We start from the raw sequence: 24,987 nt of genomic DNA, 5'->3' as shown, positions 1-24,987 counted from the left end.
CTAGTCCTTGGGCGGCTTCTTGCTGCGGGTGTTCCACATGCCGCGCTTGGAGTGGTAGTAGTGGTAAAAGTTCCTGAGACGTAAGCGCTCCACCTCCAGCCCGCTCTGAAGGACCCTGCAGCCGGACAGAGGGACAAACGCTCAGGGAAAAGGAGGGCACGGACACAGCTGGGGGCGCCCCAAAGCCAGGTTGTGGCCTTGGGAAGCTGAACACCTCCTCGGAGGTGGCTCCAAGGTGCGGGTGACACAACCTGCCCATGGGAAGGGCACAAAGCAGAGCGGAGGCCAGCCATGCCCATAGGGGAGGGTTCAGGGGTCCCGCTGCCCCCATCCTCACCTGTCCAGGAGCTCCCAGTCCTCCCCGCCCCAACGGTCCCTGAACTCCTCCGTGTTCATCCCTCCGACGCGGTCGAAGTCTGACTTGTAGATGCCGAAGAGGCCAAAGCCATTCACCTCCCAGTAACCTGCGGGGGAGAGCAGCGGGACCCCCGCCCCGCCAAACCATCACCCTGGGGTGCTCCCTACGGCCCGCTGAGCCCCAGCCACGGGAGCACCCCCTTTTCATCCACCCCCTTCCACCACGTGTCTGTCCCCATCACTGCCACCTCCTGCTGTGGGTGGTTCACAGGGTGACACCACAACTTTTGGAGCACCCTTGGGCTCCAAACCCCGTCTCACCAAAGCAGACCACGCTCATCCTCTCACGTCACCGAGCGCGGCTGTAACCCACGCGATCCTGGGGCACGCGGGGGGCATCTCCCAGGGCACCGCTCACCGTTGGGCTCCCGCGGGGAGCTGCCGCAGCTCAGCCTCATGACGATGGGCGCGTAGGCCAGCTTCCCCTCCACGCAGTGCTTTCGGATGCTGTCCAGGATGTTGGCAGGGAAGTGGATATGCAGGTCGCACAGGAACACGATGCTGTGCCCGTCCTGCAGCAGGGGGGACAAGACGTGGCCACGAGGCTCGTGGACAAACAGCCCCAAGCCCCCACCAGAAGCCACAAGCGAGGGGAGCAGCGGTTCCTACCCCCAGCTCACCTCGACCATGTCCACGCCAGCCTGCAGCCCAGCTGAGCGCTCAAAGTTGCCCATGCGCCGCAGGTACTGGTAGCTGGGGAGAGAGCCCAGGGCAGTCAGCGTTGGTGGTGGAAGGGGACACAAGGGAGAGGGACTGAGAATAGCAGCGAGGATTGGCCCTGTGAGCCTCGTGAGGACCACAGTGGGACGTGGATGGGGTTCTGGGGTCTTTGGGGTAGGTTACCGGGGCAGCTTGGCATCCTGCAGGGCTTTCTCGACGTCCATGTCATCGCTGTCAAAGTCCACCAGGATGACGTTGAAGTTGGCGTCCTTCGTAGCCTCGTACAGACCGGCCATGTCCGAGATGAACTGCTGGACCCAGCGCGCTTGGTTCTTCACTGCCAGGCACAGCCACAGAAGTCTCTCAGACCTTGGGATCCCAGCGCTGGAAGTCCCAAGAGCACGCCCAACCACACCAGCACCCCATCTCACGAGACCAGATAACCTCAGCATCGCTAAGGACCTGGCCTCCTGAGACAGCCCTGCTCAGTGGTTGCCCAAGACCCCAAAAAACATGCTTGGCCCTACCATGGTCATGGGGATGTCCCTACACCCCTCCGCCCAACACAGCCATGGTTCATACCCTCTTGGCTGCCAGCACACCCTTGGGCCAGCCACATCCTGCCGTCACCTACCAGGTACCACGAAGTGCACCATGATGTCCTGCTTCCAGCTGAGCTGCAGGGGCTGGCACAGGATGGGTTTGCCATACAAGACGCTCCATGCGCTGGGCTGGGGCTCGGTGGCCCCCAGGGCCGGCCCCTCAGGGTTGGTCTCGGCACTGTTGTCCTGCTTGCCGTGGTGCAGGAGGACATAGACGTACTCGGAGAGCCGCACCGTGCGCTGGCCCCGCTCCGCCAGCTCCAGCTCCAGCAGGTAGCGGTTCCCTCGGGCCGTGTCCCGGCGCTTCTCCACGTTGACGATCCGCAGAAGGGTGTAGATGCTGCAGGGAGAGGAGAAGCAGCTGAAGCCACCACCTCCACGAGCTCTGCTCCCCGTGCTTGAGGGGCTGGGCTGGACCTGCTATCACCTAAACACCTTCTACAACTCTGTAACGTGTCTGTCCACGTGGGAAGCGGTGGGTATTGTTTACCTGGGCTTCAGCAACGCGTTTGATGCTGTTTCCCACAGCCTTCTACTAGACAAACTGCCAAGACACAGACTGGACAGGTCGGCTGTAAGATGGGCCAGCAGGTTGCACTCAGAGGATGCTGAGCAATGACTTTTACTCAGGCTAAAGAACCCGAGCAAAGTCTGAAGGAATTGGGTCTGTTCACCCTGGGGGGACCTCATCACAATATTCCAGTTCTTAAAGGGCAGCTACAAGGAAGACCAAGGCTCTCTCTTCCCTAGGAGCCACATCAAGACAAGGTACAGCAGGCACAAGCCGCACCAGGAGAGGTTCTGTCTTGATATAAGCCAATTCTTTTTTTTTTTTTTTTTTTTCACAGTGAGAACAACCACTCGCTGGAACAACCTGCCCAGGAACACAGCATCCCCACCACCAGAGATTTTCAAGATGTGACTGGAAAGGGTGGCACGCAATCCCATCTAGGCTCCTTTTTCCCTCCCCAGAGGCTGGGCCCAATGATCTTCCAACGTCCCTTCCAACCTCCATGACTCTAACCCAACGTCAGGATCCCCCAAGTCCCAAAAAGCCAAAGGGGGCAAAAAGGCAGGTCCCCACACCTCCCTCCCGCACCCTGCTGCCTCCCTACCCGCCATTCTTCTCGTTGAGCTTCTCCATGTACTGGGCCACCACGTCGACCACCTCGCTCTCGCTCAGCTGCAGGTTGCCCGAGACGTTGCAGCGCAGGTCGTTCCAGTCGGATCTCAGGAGCTCGAAGTCCACCGAGCTGACGCTGAACGTCCTCTGCCAGTTGATGGAGTCCTCCAGCCAGCTCTGCGGCAGCTCTGCCGTCTCGTAGCTGTAGTCCGAGACCTCCTCCTCTTCCTCCTCCTCCTGGCCCTTTCCCTCCTGCTGGGACGCCGTCAGCTCCGACATCTTCAGAAAGGATGTCACCCTCGTCCCCACCTCGGAGGAGTTGTAATCGGTGGTGGCAGCCACCCTGCCCGGGGCAGCAGTCGTGTCCTCGTGGGTCTCCCGGCTGAAGATCCCCTCGGCCCCCAGTTCTTCCCATTTGTTCACCCGCTCCCACCTCCTGCTTCCCATCCACGTGCTCTTCCTCCTGGCCGCGTCTCTTTCTTTGGAGATGTTGCTCAAGAGCCAAGGGGTCCGGTGGCCGGGCACAGCTCGGAGCTTGCTGGAGGTGATGGGATGCCTCTGAGGGGTCCTGGAGCGAAGGTGCACTTTCTTCAGAGGCTTTGGGTACAGGAAGATGCTGGGGAAGGCAGGCTCCTGGGCAGGGGTTTTGCGCTTGCCCATCTGCAGCCTGGTCACGTACACCTTCTCCTGGGTTTTCTGTTTTTTTTTGTCCTTCTTGGGCGCCACAGGCTTGTTGGGACCTGGTGTTTTGGCTCTGCCACCAAAGATGGGAACAGAGAAGTGGGGTTGGAGGCTCAGGGTCCCAGCATGCTTGGAGGATGCCAGCAGCCCTAGTTCATCTTCCTTGCCCTCGCTGGGCTCCTGGGGCAGCCACTGGAGCATCCTCCCGTTGACTCGCTCCTGCATGGGTCCTGTAGCCCCATAGCCATGGGGACCCTCGAGGGTGGCTGCAGGGCTAGGGGTAGCCAGGGGCACGCTCCACCTTCCCATGCCCGCTTCATCCTGCGCCTGGTCCTGCTTGCGGCGAAAGCTGTAATACTCCAGCTCGTCCCCATAATCCCTGGTGATCGGCAGGATCTCCTTCTTTTTGGCTCTGGTTACCAGCTCGAGGTTTTTCTTGGCTTCAGGAGGTGGGTCGGTAGGCTCAGGGCTGTCTGCTCCATCCTCCTCCTCCTCATCGTCCTCAAGAAAATCTAGGGAGCAAAGCCAGAGGTAAATACCCGGAGGGTTCAGGCCATTCTGCAGCACGATGGCTCAAGACAAGCAGGCAAAGCTTGTCTCCCTAAGGAGGATAAACCTGAAAACTGCCCCGAGGTGAGGGAGACTGAGGTGGCAGGTGCTGAGTGATACACGCCAAGAACAGGGGTGAGAGACTCTGCTAATTAACCCCTCCAAACCTCGGCTAATTAACCCCTCCGAATCCTGGCACTACTCCCATTTCACCTGGGAACAAACCGAGCCTGAACCAAGAGCAAGGCAGGCTCTGAAAAAAAATGAATTCCCCCCAGGAATCCCTGCCTGCACGGGCATCCACAAAGTCTACACCGGGCCCAGCTCAGCGAGACCAAGCCAATACTGAATCAAGCCCAGGTGATGCTAATAACAGAAGAGGAGAGGTAGAGCAATTGGATAATTAAATAGTGGGCTTGTGGGACAAGAGGGGGAAAAACCACACCGGTCTCCTCTTACAGATGCTGCAGCCACAGCTGCTTTCAGCCGGGGAGATGCAGCTTCAAAAAGCAGGGAGGGTGAGCCCCTGAGCCCCCAGCAGCAGCACATCACCGGAGGCATCCCGATATGCTGCCTCTCGCAGCGGGTGGGCTGGTGGGTCAGGATGCCAGGTCCTCAGCCCCGTGCCAAGCTGCTGAGAGATGCCCGAAAGCTGCCAGCGGGCGGGCATGACTCACTGTCTGGGCTGAGGAAGAGAAACGCTCGCTGGCGTGGGTCCTCCTCTTCCTCATCCATCTTCATGTACTTATAAAAACCAAACCTGGGAGACGGAGATGAAAGATGAGGTCCTGCAGATAAGGGAGGGGTGCTCGCGGGCGGGCGGGTGCGTGCTGCCTCGCACACACACACACGGGTGCACGGGGGAACGTCCCCAACCACAGCCCGGCTCTGGGATGGGAGCTGGGACCCCAAACCCAGCCCAGGAGCCCACGAGATGGGGTAGGAGCCAGCCTGGAGGTGGCTTTTTGCTGGGGACAAGGTTTGGGGTCGCGGCCCGACACTTACTTCTCCAGGTAGAGCGGGGACTCCCGATAGAAGCACTTGTTCTCGGTCTCCATGTGAGTGAGGCGCGTGAAGTCGTTGGGGTACACGAAGGAGAGGTAGACCTGGGGAGCCGAGCACACGGCCGTCACCCCTGCGCAGGGTGGGCTCACTCTGAGGACGTGGGGGACGGGTGGGGGGCACCCCAACAGCCAGGAGACCTCAGCTCCAGCCCAGCACCACAAACACACCGTGGGGTGCTCATTTTGGATCCCCCCGGGTCAAGAGGGGGAAGCTCAGCCTGACCCTCCCGATGGGGACAGCTCCTGGAGTTTAACCAGGTGGACACGGCCCTGCCAAGCCAAACCCCGAAACGAGGGCAGGAGCTTTGGCAGGTGTCCTGTGGGAGCGTGACCCCATTCCTCCCGCAGGTGTTGGGGAGAGACACTTACGAATTGCAGGCCCTGGTAGCGGGCGATGGGGAAGTCCTTCACCACGTAGGTGGGGCTGTAGGCACAGGGCACCAGCACGTTCTCCACTCGAGATGACTCTATCGCAGGGGCTGAAGAGAGGCAGCTGCAGCTCAGCCCCAAGCCTATGCTCTTCCACCCCTGCAGCCCCCTCCCACGTTACAGTTTGTAGACCAGACCCTCCCAAATCGCCCCCTGTAGAGCTGTCCTTCACCCTCGAGACGGGCAGAAGGCAGGGAAGATGCTCTAGGTACCTGGGGCAGCCAGGTCCTACCTTTTTTATTGAATCACAGGGTGGTTTGGGTTGGAAGGGACCTAAGATGACACGGAGCAGTGCACGGACCCAGTCCCAGGCACTTACTGAGGAAGAAGGTGTCCCTGGGGTCAGGCTTCAGCATGTCAGCCCCATGTTCGTCCTGCTGGGCCTCCCAGAGGTAGCTCCCGCTGTGGCTGGCCAGGGACTGCGGGATGTGCTCCACGTGGTTCATCTTCAGGGATGACTCGTCTGCGGGGAGCGAGGGCACAGCCTGAACCCCATGGACACCCACTGCAGGGCTCGCCCTCCAGCCAGCCTCCGAGCACCATCTCGCCTTCCCTAAGGAGCTGGGAGCATCCTCCAAGGTGGCACATCCCAGCCTCTGCCCTCATCCCACCTGGAGGGCTCAGGGGATTGGGGATTCCCCCTCCTGTCCCCGTTTGTTCATCCAGGACACAGTGTGGGAGAGGGGAGCCCTGGGGACCCCCCTGTGACTGTGGGGGGAACCTGGCTGAGTGGGGAACCCCACTGCTCAGCACCGGTTCCTGTGTCCCCCCCCTCGCCCAGCAGGGACACAAGGTTTGTGCCCCCAAAAGGAAACACACACACACGTGCTCTGCGACCCCAAACTGATGGTGGTCCTCCCTGGGAACAGCACATCCTACAGATTCCCAGCTCCTGCAGAGCCAAGGAGTCTGCACCAGCGCAAACCCAGCTCCTTCAGCCCTCTCCCAGGCTTGCAGACCCTGTGACTAATCAGCCTGATAATTACTGACGTCAGCTAATGACACGAAGGGACAGGGTACGGCTGATCTCAGCCGGGAGCCCCAGCTCTGATTACAGTATCGCTCGCCACAAACACCAGGGATGGCAGCACTCGGAGGCTTCAGCTCCCAAGGACACGGGAATTAAGCCACCAGCGCTGTTCCCCTTCAAGCTGCAGGTAAACACACCACGAGCTTGTTTGTGCCCTTTCTTCTATTTAAGGCTTCATGCGACACGTTGTCCTTGGCTGTTAAGCAGCCCCCAGAGTGCCCAAGGGGAGGTCACCGTGCTCTGGCCACCTCAGTCCCACGCAGAGCCGCCTGTCTCTAGCACCCAAGGGTGCCCGGTGAGGCAACGGGCAGGTCCCAAAGCCAGCAGCACCAAAACCGCTGCTTTTTGCTGGGAAGTGTGGGGAGACGTGGGACACGTTGCCTCGGATCAACAGACCCAGGGCTCCCCGTACAGCAAACCAAGGTCGGGCTGCAGCCCCTGGAAAAGGCTGGAGCAAAGGAAAGGGAAAATCTTTTGGAGGAACCCCAAGGAGAGGCACCTCCCGCGTGGCTTGGCTTTTCCCTGGGATGCTGCTGGGCTCCAAAGGGAGCTCAGAGGCAGGAGGGTGCCAACACTGATGGATAGTGGCTGGGGGAATTTATTTCAGCCTCATCCATCTCCTGGGCACCGGCATCAGCGGCTCAGTCCCCTCCATCCCTCTTCTCCCTGCTGATCCCCGTGCACTGCCCATCCTGTGGCCTCATCAAAAACCTTCGAGGGCATGTTTGATGACCGGCTCTTAAGCACGGTGAGTGCAGGACCCATCTATCAAGAGCTTTCTTGCTGCCAGGCTGGGGAAGGGGCAGGAAGCAGAAGATCTATAGATTTAATTAACCCCCCTGCCATCCATCCCCACCCAGACGACAGCTCCTCATAACTCAGGGCCGGGCCGAGGAGCCAAGCTGCTCGCCGAGGATCCAGGTCTCTTTAGGAGGGTGGAGGCTGAAGTGCAGCAGCCACGGGAGCTGCGTTTCCATGGCGTGTCACCTCCAACATCCCGTTTTTGGGAGGTGGGGTGCCCAGGGAGCTCCCGGGAGGTCCTTACCTGTGTACAGAGAGATGTAGGAGGAGTCGATCACCTCAAACTTCAAGCTGGGAAGGAAAACTCGCCACTAGGAAAAGAAGGACAGGGAGGATCAGTGGGAGGATGGGTCTTCATCCACCCTCAGCTCCCAGGAATTCTTCTGCATCGTTCCCAGCCCCAACCCTGCAGGGGTGGAAGGAGAGGTAGGTCTGACCCTACGCAGGTCCAGACCCATCTCCTGCCTTAACCCAAGGTGGTCTGGGCTTATTCCCTGGGTGGCTGGGAAGAACGAGGCTCCCAGAGGTGGGACAGAGCGTCTCATGCTACCTCCTGGCTGGGACTGCCACATATCCCAGTTATTTGTGGTCCTTCCAGGCCAGGCAGGACACATCCAGCTCTGCTTCAGCAGCAGCCTATTTACTAGCATCAACATCACAGGGGCAGCACAAACGTGGGCAGTGCCTTGGCAGGGCAGGGACAACGTCAAGGATCAAGACTGTGACCAAAGCCCTAAAATACCCTGAGCCCCAAAAGCACATCCTCCTTCCTCTGTCTCTTGGCGAAACGCCGGTGGTGAGGACCACAACCCACACCAGCCACCGCAGGAAACCAGCACAGACCAAAGTGGGTCACAAAGCAACCCGCTGCAAATTCCTGCTGCTTTCTTCACGACTCGTTTCAGCACAGCTTAAGCTAATTTGGGGCACATCGAGTGTGCACTGACTTACGAGGGTCTTCCCAGCTGCCTGCACCGATGTGACTACATGTTAAAAGCATGCCTTCAGATGGATTCGAGCCTTCGTCCAGACAAGCCTTTAAGTTCCCCCAGGGAGAGATGCATTAGGGTCCTTTTTTGTTGTTGTTTCTTTGCAACCATCTGCGAGGCTTCCCTCCCTCCAGCAAAAAAATGCCTTCCCCCCCGCCCCCCCCATTTGTTTTTCACATCAGAAATCCAGATCTTATCAGTGCTGGATGCACTGGGACCGGAGCCCTCGGAGGGTGAGGTTGAGAGGCGGGGAGGGGAGAGACGAGGAAGGGGAGTTGTCAGCCTCTCTCTGATGCTTTGCTGGCACAAGTCTGACAGCAGTGATTAATGGCTGTTTGGGAGAAAGGAAACCTTGGCAAAAGAGCCGACATCTTCCCCTCCCAAAAAAAAAAAAAAAAAGCCTGAGCTCCTGAGATGTACGCTTCAGGGCTGCACAGGCAAGGCAGGCAAGTTCAGATTTGAAGCTCCTGGTATCTCCAAAAGGAGGGGGGAGGAAGAAAAAAGGGACCCAAAGTAACAAGGGGGGCTGACAGCTCGAGGTGACAGTCAGACAGTCCTGGATCAGACCTGTGGCTGTCCTGATCTTACCCACAGTCTGGGCTCCCCCAGAAAGGGACCTTTCCTCCTTTTCCAGCCCAATTCTCTTCTGCACAGAACAAGAGGGAAGGGGAGGGGATCGGACTGGCTGTGCAGTGCTGGTGTCTGACCACCACTGCAGCCCAGAGCAGTTGCTCTGTTAGAATCCATTACAGGAGGTCCACAGGAGGTCCAGGGGCACAAATGAGGGATGACGGGGTCTTTAGGTCCCTAAAGGCCGTCGACACGCAGGGATCAGACAAGCCGGGAGAAAAGCATGTGTAGGAACAGCCCAGGTGAGCAAGTCCCAGCTCTGCTCCAAACCAAGGGGAAATCCTGGCTTTGCTTCGGGGTAAAGCACTTGAAGGCACACCAGGAAAAGCCCCGTTAATGGCTTTGACGACGCGATGAAATGAAGCTGGGAGGAGGAGCACAGGGAGCATTTACTCACCCCAACCTCCACGTGGTCCGAACCTCGGTCATCTTGCTTATGGAGCAGCTCGAAGTAGTAGCGTCTGGATGACATGAGGCTGCATAACAGGAGAAAAGGCTGTTTAGGAAATACGCCTGCTACTGCTTCCAGCACGACGAGGAGCCCCTGGACCCTCAGGGCCAGAGGAGCTCTCTGGAAACTGCCTCTGCCTTGCTCACGTGTGGCTAAACTTCTTGGGGTGGGGAGAAAGGCACAGCGAGTGGGATATCTGCTGCCCAACTCGACTGTGGAGAAGCCTTATAAGAATTGCTAGTCCCCACCTCGTAGAGCCCAACACATCTGAGCCCCAAGCTAGTGGTGTTTTTTGGGGGGAAGGGCTTTTTTTTTGGAGGAAGAGCTGGTCAGGGTCAGGGCGCAGCTTACCGCAGAGGCTTGGAGACCTGCGAGCTGAACTTGGTGAACTCCCCCGGGGCCGTCCACTCAGTGCCCAGCTGGAGGAAGGAAAAAAGAGCATGTGAGAACCGCTGGGCCAAGCAGGCATGAGCCCAAATTCAGACAGGCAGCAAGGAGCAATCCTGAGGTGGAGAAGAAGCCAGGCTGAGATGGCCTGGCACTTCCCAGGAGGACGAAGCAGCAGCAGAAGCTGCCTCTGGCAAAGTCACCCACGGACTCTGCTTGCTCCTTTTAAGAGCTGCTGCAGCATAGGGACTCATCGAAGGGAGATTTTGTGGCAGGGACAGTCCTATGGGTTTGAGACACCGTTAGCTAAGTACTGGGGATCCCCACAGCGCAGTCAGGCAGGACATTAGCATGCTGGAAACGAGAGGCACCCCAAGGGAGGAGCTGCCCTCAGCAGGAGCTCAAGGACGACGGTGCGTACCTTGCCCACAAACGCAGCCAGCCGGGAGTTGGACGGGCTCTCGTCAGAGCTGAGCCAGAACTCTGAGTTGTCATCTGATGCCACGGAAAACTGGAAATCCCCTGGGGAGAGCAGAGGAGAAAGTCACCACGGAGGTATACAGCAGTCCTGGCGGGCTGGGATGGGTGCTTGAAGGTGACAGTTTCTCCTTGTGACCCAAGGAAACAGGGGGATGGAAGGGCAGAGGCAACAGGCTGGCCCAGACCCCACACTGTGCTCTCCTGGGTGGGATCAGGGCTTTGTCTCCACTCAAAACAACCACGGAAAAGGGTCTTTGCCTCAAAGGGGCAAGCCAGGGGATTTGGGACTCCCTTCTGTCCTCTTATGGTCCAAGAAGGGGGGAGGAGGCAGCTTCTCCTCATCACAGCAGGGGGAGAAGAGGCTGAGCTCCATCACTCACCATCCTTGAAGGGGTGGATGTAGCCAAAAATCCTCAGCCCGTAGTTCTTCCATTTGGGCGACACAGCCAGCTTCTTCACTGTGGTGCGAGTCTGGGGACGCAAAAACACCCACGGTTCATGCCTTGCACCAACACCACCCACCCCTTGTCCTCCTGCGGTCTCGTACCCCTAAAACCAGAGGGAACGTGGTGGTCCCATCACCACCCAGATCCCTCCAACTCAGCTCTGGAGCTCGGCTGGCTCCAACGGGAACGACCTGCCTGAACAGGACCCAAAACCTAAAGGCTAAGGTCTCAGGGAAGGGCCAAGCTCACAGCAAGGGGAGATGAAGCAGCACCCAGAGAGGGGCAAGCAACCCCCCTCTCCCACCCACCTCCTTTGGGTCTGGGACTCACATGGGGAAAGAGCGGAAAGTGGAGGTTCTTCCTCAGGTGCCTCACGGCTCCTCCGCACCAGTCTTCGAAGACGTGCAGGTTTGCCTTCCCTTTGTACTGCGGGAGGAGAGTGCCGGGGAAGAGGGGGAGAGGTAACAGGACAGTGTCAGGGAAGGCTGAAATGTGGACGCCCACGGCCCATCACCCACGCTAACAACCAAGAGAAAGGCTGATCCCCAGCCCTGTGCCAGCCCCACGGTCACAGCACCCAACCCCAGCAGATAATCCTCCTCCTGCTGCTCTGACAGCATCCTTTGGCTCACCAGCAGGCTCATACAAGGGCTGATTCCCTTATGGGTATGGCAGCAAAAGCTCAGCTCCATCATCACCCATCCCCATTGGCACCAGAAGGCTGGGTGGAGGGGACCACGCGATACTCCCACGTCCCTGGACAGCAGGGTTGTGGCTGTGCTCCCCCTCCACCATCACCTCCTGCCTGCATACCTGTTCATCCCAGGGCAAAGCCTGCTTGGTCAGGTTGAGTTTGGGGTGCCTGGTGGCTCGGTCGGACCACGAGCCCCTGGAAAGCCAGCCATCCAAATCCTGTGCGTCCTGCCAAGGAAGCAGGAGAGGGAGGTGAGAGGCGCAGGGCATCGGGGCCAGCCCGCTGCAGGAGGAGGCCCCCCTACACATAAACGTCTCATTTGGGATGTCAAGCGTTTCCAAACCAAGGGGAAAGCTTTCCAGGATAAATGCAAAGGAAAGCAGAGCACCCCAGCACAGAAAAATATTGGCGAGGTGTCCCAGGGAGCAGGGCTTCAAAAAATGTTCCAGCTAAACTCATTTCCCATCCTTTGTCGAAAGTGCCCCTGCTCCTAAACAGCACGCCTTCTGTGCATCCAAAACACTTGGCCGGTCCTACAGGCTCCTGGAAAGGGAGCATTTGGGGCTTTGTTTCCAAAAGAGCAGAAGCCTGGGCAATAATGCAACCAGTGCATCTGCGCCTCCCTGCTCCCCTCTTCCTTTAAAGGGAATTAGGTTAATCCCATCACTCGCGCCTCATAATTTAGAAGGGATTAGGGGAACAGTCACTTGCCGAAAGTGGCACAGAAGAGCCGTGTGCTTTCGGAGCTTCCCCTGCACTAACACTGGCAGAGGCCAGAGCAAGCAGATGAGCTCAAGATAAGGAAGGACGGGAAGGGATGAGCGACACGGGACCAAAACGTCACCCTTCAGCCCCAGTGCCCTCCGAGCAGGGACACGCTGTGTGGGCACTGAGGCTGCCTGACCCCAGAGGACTCCCAGTCTCCCATGGACTTGGACAGGGAAGGAAAGACAGTGCCATCCCCCCCAAAAGAGGAGCCAAGTGTCCCCAAAACCAGCAGTAAGAACCGCAGTGCTAGCAAAGCCCAGCCCGTTAAGATGCGCAGCGCCAAGGAAATAATTAGCAAAGTTTGCCTAAATGAGCTCATTACCGTCCCGGAGGAGGGGAGCGATGCCCTTGGAAGGCATTATTAGGGAGGAGGCGTAATCGTGCTCCCTGGGAAAGCCAGGATGCAATTACAGAGCAGCCTCACCAGAACAGCCCAGCATTGGGGCCAGGGTGTCCTGCACACGGGAACAGGGAAAATAGCAAAAATTTAAAAAAAAAGACCAAAACTAAAGTATCGGTGGTGCCAACAGCAAGATCCACTCTGATGCCTGGCACACGCTTGGAGCGCAGTGGGAGTAAAGTTTCCCATCTTTGCTTTTAAGCTGCAGCTGTTGCTCTGGATTCAGGGAGCCTCTTCGATGCCTCTCCAGGCATCCAACCTGCTCCGAAGCATCTTTGGCACGCAGCGAAGGGCTGCTCTTTTGGTAAGCAATGGGGTTTGCTGTCCCCATCCCGAGAGCCACAACAGGACCTGGGGCTAAGGAACAGGGAAAATAAGGAGATGACAGCCCACATGGCTTGACTAAGGGCAGATTGTGCCTGACAAAGCTGGTGGCCTCTCCATCCTTGGAGCCCCCTGCTCTGCTTGGCCAGGTGCTGAGCCGGGGACTCGGGCCAGGGGTCTCGGCCGGTCCCACCCCACCCCAGACACGTTATGGCTCCCGTTGCCACCTGCTCCTCCTCGCGGCTCTCGCTGGAGTCCTCGGCCTTCCCCCGCCGTGCCGATGCCTGGGCCGACGCCGGCCGCCTGCCGGGGTCCGTCACCTCCGCCAGCCGCTCTCCATCTGCAACACCAACAGGGAACTGGTGACACCACGGCCACCCCCCTCATCACAGGTCCCGCTGGCATCCCTCACCCTGACAGGATGTGGGTGCCCCATCCCTGGAGGTGTTCAAGGACCACTTGGACGAGGCCCTGGGCAGCCTGATCTAGCAGTTGGCATCCCTGCCCATGGCAGGGGGTTGGAACTGGGTGAACTTTGAGGTCCCTTCCACCCAGAGCCATCCTACGACCCCCCCACCACAAGATGTTCCTGGGCTTTCCTGAAGCCACCTCCTGGCCCTGGGACAGGGATGGACGGGGTGACAGTGAGGCAGGTTCTGGCTGCAATTCCCTTTGTGGCATTCGTGTCCTAAGCAGCTTGCGGTGGCTCACCAGCATCAGGTTTAATTACTCCTCTCACAGCCCTTTGACGTAAGAGATGGGATAAGCTCCCGCGGGACCTCGGCTGCCTGTCCAGCTACGGGGACAGTGCTGAGCTCTGCCGTGAATTAAACTCTATCCAAGCATGGCGTGGAAAATAAAAGAGCAGAACATCCTGAGGTGGGAGGTACTCACAAGGATCACCAAGGCCAAATCCTGACTCCACACAAGGCAACCAAAGAGCCAAGCCATCTAGGAGCATTGCCCAAACGCTTCTTGAACACCGGCATGCCTGGGGCCATAACCATGTCCATGGGCAGCCTGTTCTGGTGCTTTCTCAGTGAAGATCCTTTTCCTAATACCCACTAGAAACCTCCTCTGATGTATCTTCAAGCAATCCCCTCGCATCCCACCACCAGAGAAAAGAGGTCAGCACCCCCTCTGCGCTCCCCACCATGGGGACAAGGCAGGCAGCCAGGGGGTCTCCTCCTCTTCTCCAAGCTGAACCAAACAAGCATCCTCAGCTGCTCCTCCTAAGCCGTGCCTTCTGGGCTTTTCACCACCTTTGCTGCCCTCCTTTGGGCACACTAATATTTTCATACCCTTCTCACGTCGTGGAGCCCAAAACGTCACGCAGCCTATGCGTGCAGCCCGGGTGGGATGCTCCCATCTACCCAGCTCTCTCCGTAGGGCCTCCCTACCCTCAAGGGAACCAACAGCTCTTCTTAATTTAGCATCATCTGCAAACTTACTTAGTTTAGGGCTCAACCCACGTCCCAGCGCTCTGATGTAACCGGAGAGAAACCAGCCCAGCCTGCCCCATGGGCTGTGCATGGGACAAGGACAGGCCCCAGCCCTCCTCCCGCAGGTCCCCAGCTCTCCCGGGGCATCCCACACCTCTGAGCTCACCACGCTGACCCCCTTTCCCCCCCCAAAAAAATCTCTCCCAATATATCTTCCTGCCTGCCAACACCAAGCTAAAGGGAAAGAAGGGATCCTACACCCACCGAGGGAGCTCGGGGACCCACTGCAGATGGCTTCGTTACCGGGTGCTGCGATAATTAGCGCCAGCCTACAGGCTCCCCTCTGCAGCTTGCACTGATCTTCCTCGGCTGCCAGGGAGGGTTCGCATTAAAACGCCCTCGCTTCGCAGTGTGAAAATAATCTGCTTCCCCCAAAATAACAGAGCAGACTTGAAAACTGCATTAGCTATCTCTGGGAGGGGCGGCAAACCCCCTTCGCTCACCACAACAGATGGATGCCTGCGAAACTTTTAAACAAGCACGGAGGACCCCAAAACCAGCACGGCAGCCCCCCGATGTCCACAGCGGGGTTCCCCCTTACCAACCACCCCGCACCCCCGTGAGAAACCCCCTCGAGGAGCCCAAAATGCCACGAGCAGCGACGGGTCCCCACAGACAGCAGGAGGAGTGGGGTGTCCTCCACATTTCGGCGCCCCCCACTCTCCATCCCCTCATCTGGCAGCCCCGGGGGGCTCGTCCCTACCCAAGTCCATTAGCATTCAGGCGGCCGCGCAGCCCACGTCTCCTTGGAGATGGCGGCACAAATCCCGTCCCCAGCGCAGCGCGGGAACAGGAAATTAAGCTCTAAAGCCCCCTTATTCTGCTCTCAGCCATTATTCAGCCCTGGCAGCTTCGGCTTTCTCCTGGCAGCTCCCTGCCTCCCTCCCACGTCTTCAGATACGCATCGCTCCTCCTGCGACCCCAACGAGGCCAAGATGGGGAGCGTCGCGGGGGGGAAAGTGAGCAGGTCCAGCTCTGCAGACCCTCCCTGTTCCCATACACCCTCTCTGGGATGACCTGAGCCAGCTGCAGGACACGGAGGCATGAGGCTGTGCCCTTGTGTTCGCTGCATGGATGCTGCCCCAAGTTTGGGGTCTGGTATACGAGGTACTGGGGAAATTGGAGCTAGGTTAGCAGAAACGCACGCAGAGAAAGAGGAGTCACCACACGGAGGCAGGCACCTGCCTCTACCCCACGCAAAGCAGAGTCTGAGATGCAAAAATTCAATTTTGGCCATGCAAAACCAGCCAGGGTGAGGTCGGTCCCCGAGCACACCATCGTCACCTCCCCCAGCAAGACAGCCGTGGAGCAGGAGGTGCCGCTGCTCCTACATCCCCCAGCCTTACGGTCCTCTACGGGAACACCATGGCAAGAGATGCTCTTGCCAATGAATTCACTCATATCCCAGCCCTGCCACTACAAATTCATTAGGGCAGGGTTAATTGCGCCTGCAAGCTTTCGGCAAAACCCTCTCTTCTCAGCAGGGATAGGGAAGCAAGCGTGTGCTCAGAGAGGTGGCCACATCCCAGGAGGAGGAAAAGCGCCAGCAAAGCCTTGGAAAAAGGTTTCCGCGACAGTGTTTGTTCTTCTGCAATTCAAATATGGGGTAGGAAAGTCAAGGACAGGCTTTGGCCCAAAAAATAAGTGCTAATCAGCCTGGCTGCTGCATGTGGGAACTGAAAATGAGCACCCCCCCTTGAGAAAGGGAGGGAAAGGCCAGCATCTCGTACCAGGCAGCAGCGGGTCGGGAAGGAAAAGGCTGCCCAAGATGGAGCCCGTCAGCACGGGAGCGAAGGTCTGTCCCCGGGGGACGAGCCAGACCTCTGGTTTTCCACGACGGCAGCCACACGAACCCGCTCCGTGCCGCTCCGGCCAGCCGGGACCGCGGCGCACAGAGGCCCTTTCAAGCTGCCAATTCCTGCCTTCCTCTTCCCCTCCTGCTCCGCCGGCGGCACGCGGCTGGCTCGCCCCGAACACAGCCCCTTTCTTCGGGCAGGCTCCGGAGCTGGGATTTCTCCTGCTGCCTTGGTTCGAGGCCAACCCTGCCAGCTCGGGGGGAGATGCCCCTCGGTGATGCTTTCTCCCTAATCGTTCCCAAGGCGGTGCTGAGAGCTCGCTCCGCTCTTGCCCACCCAGAGGAGTCTCCAGGGATAAAGGCAAAGCCAGCGAGCCCAGCTGCCCGTCCCCAAATCCAGCAAACCAAGCTCCCCATCCCACCCCCTCCAGCTCTTTCCATGTCCCTTGCATGGATGCGAGATGCTGCAAGAGGGCTCGCAACCAGACACACGCCACCCCACTGGATGTAAAATCAGGGATGGATGTAAAACCCTCCCCACCTCTCCTCCAGCCCCAGCCAGGCTCGTGCAAGCCGTCTCCCTCCTCCCCGCTGTCATTATCAGCATCCCCAGGCAACGCCAAGAAAGAATAGAAGAGCAGCCCTCGCCTCCAAAGCAGAGGGTGCTGGAAGCCCGGCCCCAAAGAGGGGACAAAGGCACTGGCGAGCCTCATTGTTCGGCTCCTGGCCCCACTCCACAGCAAAGCCCAGAGGCCACAGCGAGGATAAAAGGCATAAAAGGCTCCTAGGAGATGCTGCTGTTCGGGGAGGAGCATCCCCTCCTCTCCTCTCCCTTCCCCTAAGCAAACCCCAACTGGGTGCTGCCAGCAAGACGAAAAGCGATGCACCCCAGTGCCAAATTTCCAAGCACATCAACCAGGTGGGATTTGGGACACAAATGGGTGATTTGCCATCACGTTCCCCCCGAGCCTTTGCCTGGTTGCTCCTCTCGCTGCTCATCCCCTCCTAGCAAGGTGCTGGTGAAGATACAGGTGAGGTGCTTGGGGCCAGGGAGAGCTGGAAATGAGGACAGTCAAGCATAATATTGAATTTGCACCAAAGCCCCCCAAAATCTTGTGCTAAAAAACAGAACAGAATTTGTAAATGCCACCACTGAGCCTCCAGGGTTTGGTTTCCCAGACTGCACAGCACCCACAGGGGGACACAGGGGGATTTGGGGTTTGGCTGCCCCCCAAAAAGCCAGCAGCACTAGCGGTGCAGGATGTTCCAGCTGCCCCGATGAGCAAACCACGAGCAGAGTGATGCAAACGGGGATGGAGAGATGTTGCTGGGTGCTCCCAACCGAGAAATCTCCCCAGAGGCAAGCATCTGCTCGTCTTCCTCTTTCTGCCGAGCCGGAGATGCTAAAGCAAGCTGGATCTTACTCCAAGACAACCACCAGCAGCCCCTCCACCATCTGCCCCTGAAATATCGGCAGACCGGGCTGCACCAGTTGCAAAACCATCTCAGTGTCTTCAGAGCTGCATCCTTACAGCCCGACCCTCCTGGCGAAGAGATGCACAGAGGCAGCAGCTTGACTCACGCACAAAAAACTGTGGAACATCGGGATGGAGATGTAACAACTCCATCAGAGCCCGGCCCTGCGTTCTAACCAAGGTACAGACGGAGTTTTACTGCTTACAGAAACCCAAGCCCCGGGCTTGCTGCTCCTTGGCATCCCAAAGCTGCTCCCAGCACACCGGTGACGGGGTGAGATGCAGGAGCATCCGCTGAGGGCCAGGTTTTGGGTACGCTCGGTACCTGACCTCCCATCTTTTGGGGCTGAAACCCCTCGGCAAGATCTGTGCACGTCCTTTTCTCCTCCAGAGGCCGTGTGCTGACCTCGGAATTTTTGGGGTGCTTTTGAGCTCCCCGAGCTCAGGAAGGGACTGGCACAAAGCTCTCCCAGCCCTGTCACCCCTCTCTAGGGGAGCCTGGCTGCCCCAAGGTGCCATCCCAGTGGATAATTACCAACAGCTCGGTGCTCGCCGCCGCCACGCAGCCTCTGAGTCAGCAGCCAGCAGCGTGAGCTTCCCCCACCGCCGGGCTGCCGAGCAGTTACAATCAGAGTCAATGCTGCAAACTCCTCCCAAGGCCACAAAAACCATCAGTGCATCTGTCCGGGAGGTTGGAATAAGGCAGGGGACCGCATGTGGCATCCCAAAGAGGGGCACGGAGCAGTGGCCAGCCAGGGATATTTCCCCTGACACCGCTGCTCCCGGCAGCTTCGCTCGTGCCACGGGAGACGGTAACGGGCTGGACCTGCAGCACCTTCCTCTGCTCATCGGTGGTTTCTCGGAGCCCATCAGGCTCCAAAACATCAATGCCTCAAACAGGCAGCCCCACATCCCCATGCTTGGCCCTGAGTCCTTCAGGGCACTCAGAGCTCCCCAGCTCCCACCTCCCTGCACCCCTGTTGGTCTCCATCCTCCCGTTTCATTTCGTTTGGCACCAGCCCCAAAGCACCCCACGGTGGCCAGCACCTGCGTTATGTCCTCCCCATCCTCCCCCAAGGAACTTCCAGCAGCCTTGGGTGCTTTTGAACCTTTCCTTTGCTTTTAAATTAAATTTGAGAGGGCACAGAGGGGGGTGCCAGGCTGGGGACATCCCCACAGCAGGGATGTGGGCAGACACAGAGGAGATGGATGGTGACCCCAGCATCATTAGCCCCACAGCAAAAAGGAGACTTCAAACAAAGCCTGGAGACAAACAAGACAGGAAGAAATTCATTTTTAGCAGAAGCCCACATTAAAGAGACTGAGGAGTATTTTTTGTTGGGTTCTTTAATGTCTTTTTTTTTCCTCTCCTCTTTTTAAAAGGACTCGAGCTGTTGGAAGAGGTGATGCACCCCCCCTGCTGTGCAAAATGGTGCTGGGGAGGACCAGGACCCTGCAGAGCTACAGGGATGCTCCGGCACACGCTACACCATGTCCAAGCCCAGCCAGGCACTAGGCTCCAGTTCCTCCTCCCCTCATTTGGGGTCTCACCTGCTCAGGGTACCCACACTAGGGACCCTTTAGAGGATATCCTTTATATATAGCTCCTTTAAAGGACCCTTTAGAGGATAAAAGGCACCCTAAAGGAGCATCACCTGTCACGGCTCAGGATGCAGAGGGGATGCTGAGCCCCATCCCTGATAGTTTTGGGGTTTGTGCTGAGGCAGGAGCCATAAACGTGAACTCTCAGCCCCCTCCCAGACATCACAAAGGGGAAGCTAGAGGACTGTTTGGATCAATTAGGTGTAGCCCATCATTTCACTTCATTACCAAGCCTTGCAGTCATCCCCACCCCGTTTTAAGGAGCAGCTCAGTGCTCACCCAGGGCAGAGGTGCCCAGGGCTGCTCAGAGCCGTGCTGCCACGTTTCCGAGCCACACACCAGCTCGTTTTCCAGCCCCAAAGCACCGAGACAGCCCCAGCCTAACCAGGACAGGGCTCGCTTGTCTGCCTGCCTCCTCCTCCTCCCCTTCCAGCAGCTCTTGGCAGGGCAGGAGCGGGTACAAAGAGCCAATTCAGGGCAGTGGGGCCGCAGTGAGGAGGGAAAGGGCTCCCTGGGGGAGGCTCAGGGGATAGCACGGAGGGGAAGACAGCGGCTCTGGGGACAGCAGCTGCCATCCGCCGCGCTCAGCCTCCCTGTGAGCACCGCTGCCCTTCCACAAGGGCGACCGAGCCTTTTCAAAGGGCTTTTTCCAATCCTCTCCCCTACCTGCACCACCGAAGAAAGGAAAAAAGCCGCCCAGCTTCGCAAGCATGCCAGCCTTCCAATTAAAAAAATAAAAAAAAAAGCACATGAACCAAGGAGATGTGCTCAGGATGCTGCACGTCAGCCCGAATTCACTCCTTCCTGCTGTCCCTAGGGGCACAGGTGAGGACGGGGCATGGGGTGTGCAGGCAGTGATGCTCACAGCTCCTCCTGGAGAAGTGTGGTGCTCCCCACTTCATACGGAGGTGGGAATTGCTCCAGCATCCAGCAGGGCCCCAGAAGGTTCAGGGCAGCTCGGCCAGCAGCTGGGCAGCTCGTGAGGTTCAGCAAGGCCAAGTGCAAGCACTTGCACCCAGCCTGTGCCAGCAGAAGAGGGATGGAGTTGTCAGAGCAAGCTGGAAGACCTCCTCTATGAAAAGGGGCTGAGAGAGCTGGGCATGCTCAGCCTGGTAACGAGATGGCTCTGGGGAGACCTCATGGCAGCCTTTTTGTACTTAAAGGGGGCTCTTCAGAAAGATGGATAGGATGAGGGTTTAAAATTGTAGATTTAGAATGGAGGTAAGAAAGGAATCCTTCGCTCTGAGGGCAGTGAGGCGCTGAGCAGGCTGCCCCGAGGAGTTTCAGGTGCCCCGTTGCTGGATGAGCTCAAAGCTGGGTTGGACAGGGCTTTGGGCAACCTGGTCTGGTGGAAGGTGTCCTGCCCACAGTGTGGGGGCTGGACTAGCAGGTCTTTTATGCCCCTTCCAACCCCAAACATTGTGATTTATGATCTCAGCACCCTCCAAACCAGCACCGCCTCTGCTCACAGCATTTTGGGGAGTTCTCTGGGCCACCCCGCACACCGAAACACACACACAGCAGCCACCATCTCACCCCGTAAAAAGCCCTGCTAGGTTTTCCTCCCTGTTTTGGCTTTGGCTAGAGCCATCGCCCTCCTCCACCAAACACCCCACACCTGTTGCAGGACCCTCCCAAAACCAGGATCCCAGCACATCTGCTGCTCCTTTGGCACCAGCAAGAGCCCTGCGCATGCGATCGCTGCTCCAGCGAGGTGGCAGCCAGGGAGCAGGACCAGCCAAGCACCCCTGCTAAGAGCTATTTTAAATGTCTACTGTATTTTTTTTTGTCTGTTCTTCCCCTTTTTTCATTTTATTTTTTTTTTCCTTTCCACCTGGCACGCAAGCATTTCCACCCCATTGACTCGGTGCGGTTTCCAGCCGGGAGAACACTGTAATGGTCTCATTATTTCAGATGAGGAATCTGTGTGTTAAATTAGGCAGAGAAGGGTAATTATCTACTTGTGGGAGATAAGGAGAAGGGGGGTATTTTTTATCAGGGACACGATACCAGCATGGTTCCTAGCAAAGTCCCCAACCACGCTGCTCCAGCTCCCTGTGTGAGTGCCTGCCAGGCCACTGAACCCCATGAACCCCCCAAAAATCCCCCCCACGTGCTCAGACCCCCTCCACACACACCTCTTGGCATGGCCCACCCCTACCTTGCCCCCAACAGAGCTGCCAGGAAGACTCACATCCCGCACCTTCAGCTTCCAGAAAGCCCGTGGGCTCTGTGCCACTTGGTTTAACGAGTAATTAACCCTTCCAAGCACCTCCTGCTGGCTGACACAAGCCAGGCAGCATCCTCTGAGACAGGCTGAGAGGTCTTGGGCACCCTTTGGTTCTCTCGGGCACAGCTCCCCAGCCACCTCTCCCACTCCAGCGACAAGCGTCCCCAAAAATCCCCAAAGGGTGTGGGGCTGCGGACACCTCTAAGCTCGGAAGATCAGGTACCGGCCGTGCCAAAAGCTGTTTTTCCCCCAGTTTTTAGGCAGCCACATCCCCAGATGCTGGGTCTGAATCTCTGCCACGTACACCACGGTGTGGATCGAGCCCAGAGCACCGTCCTCACCCAGCACCTCCAAACCCACTTCTCCTCACACAGCCCTACGAGCGTTCCCCCTGCTGCAATCCCCAGGCTCTTTTTCCCCACCTTTCTCCCCCAAAACGAGGATCCCACCGGCAGCTCGTCTTTTCAGCTGCAGCACGACTGCAGGGCTTTCTGCCAGGAGCCAGGGCACAGCGATGAATCTCGCTGCTACAGCACACAGCATCCCCTCGCCCCCCGAGCACCATAACAGGCCAGCAGGGATGAGGGGCACATACAGGAGGCAGCAGGGGAGAGCTGGAGCAGGCACCCACCGGGTTCAGCACCCTAAAACACAGCCAGGGAACGTGCTTTTGCTCTGAGCATCCTCCTCAGAGAAAAGGAAAACCTCACCCAGAGGGACTACAACAGACAGACAGCCGGGCTTGCCATCCCGCACCATCTGCCAGTCCCAAAAGAGGACTTTTCTGCCCTAAAAGATATCGGGCAGCCTCTTTGGGGTTAGACTTCTGTAATTTGGGGGGTTTCCCGATGAGCCTGATCCTGCAGCGGAAAAAAGAAAACAAGCAGCGCTCCCCGCAAGTGCTCCTCAGAGATGATGCCCAAACAAATCTCATTTCCTGCTCCTCTTATTGGCGTTATCCCGATTGCACCGGTGGGGCTTGAAAATCTGCAGGATCATGCTGCTCCTGCGGTCAGAAACTTTGGGTTTAGCAGCTGAGAGACTTCACCAGCCTCAACCTGCTCAGAAAAGTCATTTCTCCCCTCTACGAACACCAACTCCTTATTCCTTTCCCATGATTTTAGGGCACAAAGCATTTTAAAAAATAATAAGATGGGAGACAGGTTCTTCCTGCAAGCCCATCGGAAATGTTTCAAACTCAAGTTTTGGCCCACCTAGCAAATATTTCATGCAGTTTCATACCAGAAAAACAGCCCAACAAGGTGTGCAAGGCAGAAAACCGGGGGTCCATCAACATGAAGCCCCTCACACGGCCGCTCCCCTGGGGCTAAGCTTTTGGGGGAGCACAGCACCGGGCCCTCGGGGCTGGCCGTGCTGCAGTCTCCCACATCCCTTCCCAGGTGGAAAAGGGGTTTGGGGATTTCTGGGGGGGTCCCCATGGAGGGGATGGGGATGCTCCGGGGACAGGGACCTGCACCAGCGCCTGGGTGCCCCCGGTTTTACGGCCGGCTTTCTTTTGTTAGCACGGAGAAGAAGCAAATGGCTGGGAAGAGAGGTAGGAAACCCTCAAGGAAAGGAAATAATGGAGCAATAAATTTAAAAAATAATAAATAAGAGTAATAGAAATAATAATAATGAAAATAATAGAAAAATAATAATAATAAAATGAAATTAATAAATAATAATAGTAAAAGCCCCGAGGGATTCTCGGCTCCTTCTCGGCTCCCTCCAGAGGGTGTGGGGCTATGGATGGAGGTGACACCGCCTGTAGGGGAAATGTGGGATGGATGGGGCAAGCGGGGAGACACCGGGAGGGGGATCAACGCCCACCGGGGGGTCCCGGTGATCCCAAGGGAGGGGTCCCGGGGGATGGGGATGGGGGGGGGGGGGGTACCTCTGCCGTAGGCGAAGGGGATGCGGAGGGCGCGCCCCTGGCGCACCAGGCTGATGTGGAGGTAGGTGAACCAGACGGCGAAGGTGAGCAGCGCCAGCAGCAGCAGCAGCTTCAGCTGCTTGCGGATCTTCTTCACCGGGAGCCGCGGCATCACCGCCCGCCGCCGCCGCCCCTCCTCCTCCTCCTCCTCCTCCTCCTACCGGTGTCTCTCCCCCTGCCAGCCGCCCACCGCGCCCCCAGCCCCCCGCCGCCGCCTAACCCCGGCCCCTCGGGCCCCCGGCAGCCGCTAGGGGCCGGCAGCGGGGCAGGGGGGGCGGCGGCGGGGCTCGGCAGCCCCCGGCCCCCCGGAGCATCGCCGCCGCCCCGTGGCGCCGGGACCGGCGGGCGGGGGATGAATGGGGCGGCCGTGGGAACGCGGGGAGGGGGCGCCACCGATGAGCGACGGCGCCGCCGGCCAATCGCAGCCCGCGCCGCCCGCGGCTCGCCCAATGGGAGAGGAGAGGGGGCGGGTTTGGGGGGCCCGGGGAGAGGCCACGGGGGGACGCGGGGGGGGCGGCTCGGCCCTGCCGGGCCCTGGGGGGAGGGGAGGGGTGGGGAGGGGGAGGATGGGGAGGGGGCACGGAGCCGAGGGGAGGGGGGCTCGGGATGGGGGCTGCGGCTGCACGGACCCCCGGGGGTCGCGGATTTCCCCCCCCGCCGTGGGGTGGTACGGCCTGCAGGCTGCGGGGGGAGGGGGGAGCATGGGGGTGGGGGAGGAATAGGGGGAGCCGGGACGCAGGCACCAGCACCAGCCCCGTCCCATCCCATCCCCATTCCATCTGTCCCCATCCCCATCCCTATCCCCATCCCCATCCCATTCCATCTCTGTCCCCGTCCCCATCCCCATCCCTGTCCCATCCTCATCCCATCCCCAACTCCATCCTCATTCCCATCCCATCCCTATCCCCATTCCATCCCCATCCCCATTCCATTCCATCTCTGTCCCCATAGCATCCCCATCCCTGTCCCATCCTCATCCTCATCCCCATCTCCATCCTCATCCCCATCCCCGTGCTCGTCCCGTCCCCATCCCCATCCCATCCCCAACTCCATCCCCATCCCATCTTATCTCTGTTCCTGTCCCCATCCCATCCCGTCCCCATCCCGTCCCCATCCCATCCCATCCCATCCCATCCCCATCCCAATCCTTGTCCCAGTCCCAGCCCCGCGCGGTCCCGCTGCCACCTACCGGCAGCTCCTGCAGGCTCGGCCCCCCCGTGTCACCAAAACCTCTCCCACCGGAGTTTCCCCAGTCCAAACTCTGCCAAAATATAACGATGCAGCTCATAGTGCCCGTGGTGACGATGGCCATCACACCTGGCACCAGAGGAGCCGGGCCCAAGTCACTTCACCGCTGCAGAGGCAGAATTTTGGGTGCAGGATGTTGTTTTTTTTATTTTATTTTATTTTTTTCTTCCTTTCTGTTTGGAGCTTGGAGCGGCAGCTCCTCCTCCATGGAGCATGGGGCTGGGAATGAAATGGGGGGAGAAAGCACGGTGATAAGAAAAAAAAAATAAAAATCCTA

The 24,987-nt window shown here is 58.5% G+C and overlaps 1 protein-coding gene across 1 annotated transcript; it reads right to left on the bottom strand.

Moving 5' to 3' along the window:
• On the bottom strand, positions 1 to 23,574 carry B4GALNT4 (beta-1,4-N-acetyl-galactosaminyltransferase 4; the record flags this gene model as incomplete). The annotated part of the gene is made up of 20 exons (XM_084287101.1): positions 1 to 115; positions 338 to 464; positions 776 to 929; positions 1,038 to 1,110; positions 1,261 to 1,414; positions 1,712 to 2,019; positions 2,795 to 3,995; positions 4,710 to 4,792; positions 5,038 to 5,138; positions 5,466 to 5,575; positions 5,845 to 5,988; positions 7,601 to 7,667; positions 9,373 to 9,451; positions 9,778 to 9,845; positions 10,235 to 10,335; positions 10,674 to 10,764; positions 11,070 to 11,165; positions 11,553 to 11,660; positions 13,153 to 13,265; positions 23,424 to 23,574. The coding sequence occupies 20 exons, from the start codon at positions 23,572 to 23,574 to the stop codon at positions 1 to 3; spliced, it is 3,444 nt and encodes a 1,147-aa protein (XP_084143227.1).
• Positions 23,575 to 24,987: the final 1,413 nt, after the last annotated feature.

Source organism: Netta rufina, assembly GCF_964035555.1.
Source record: "Netta rufina genome assembly, chromosome: 5".
In the NCBI taxonomy this organism is placed as follows: Eukaryota; Metazoa; Chordata; class Aves; order Anseriformes; family Anatidae; genus Netta; species Netta rufina.
Note: the sequence above shows the minus strand (reverse complement) of the source record. Positions and strands in the feature narration are given on the sequence as shown.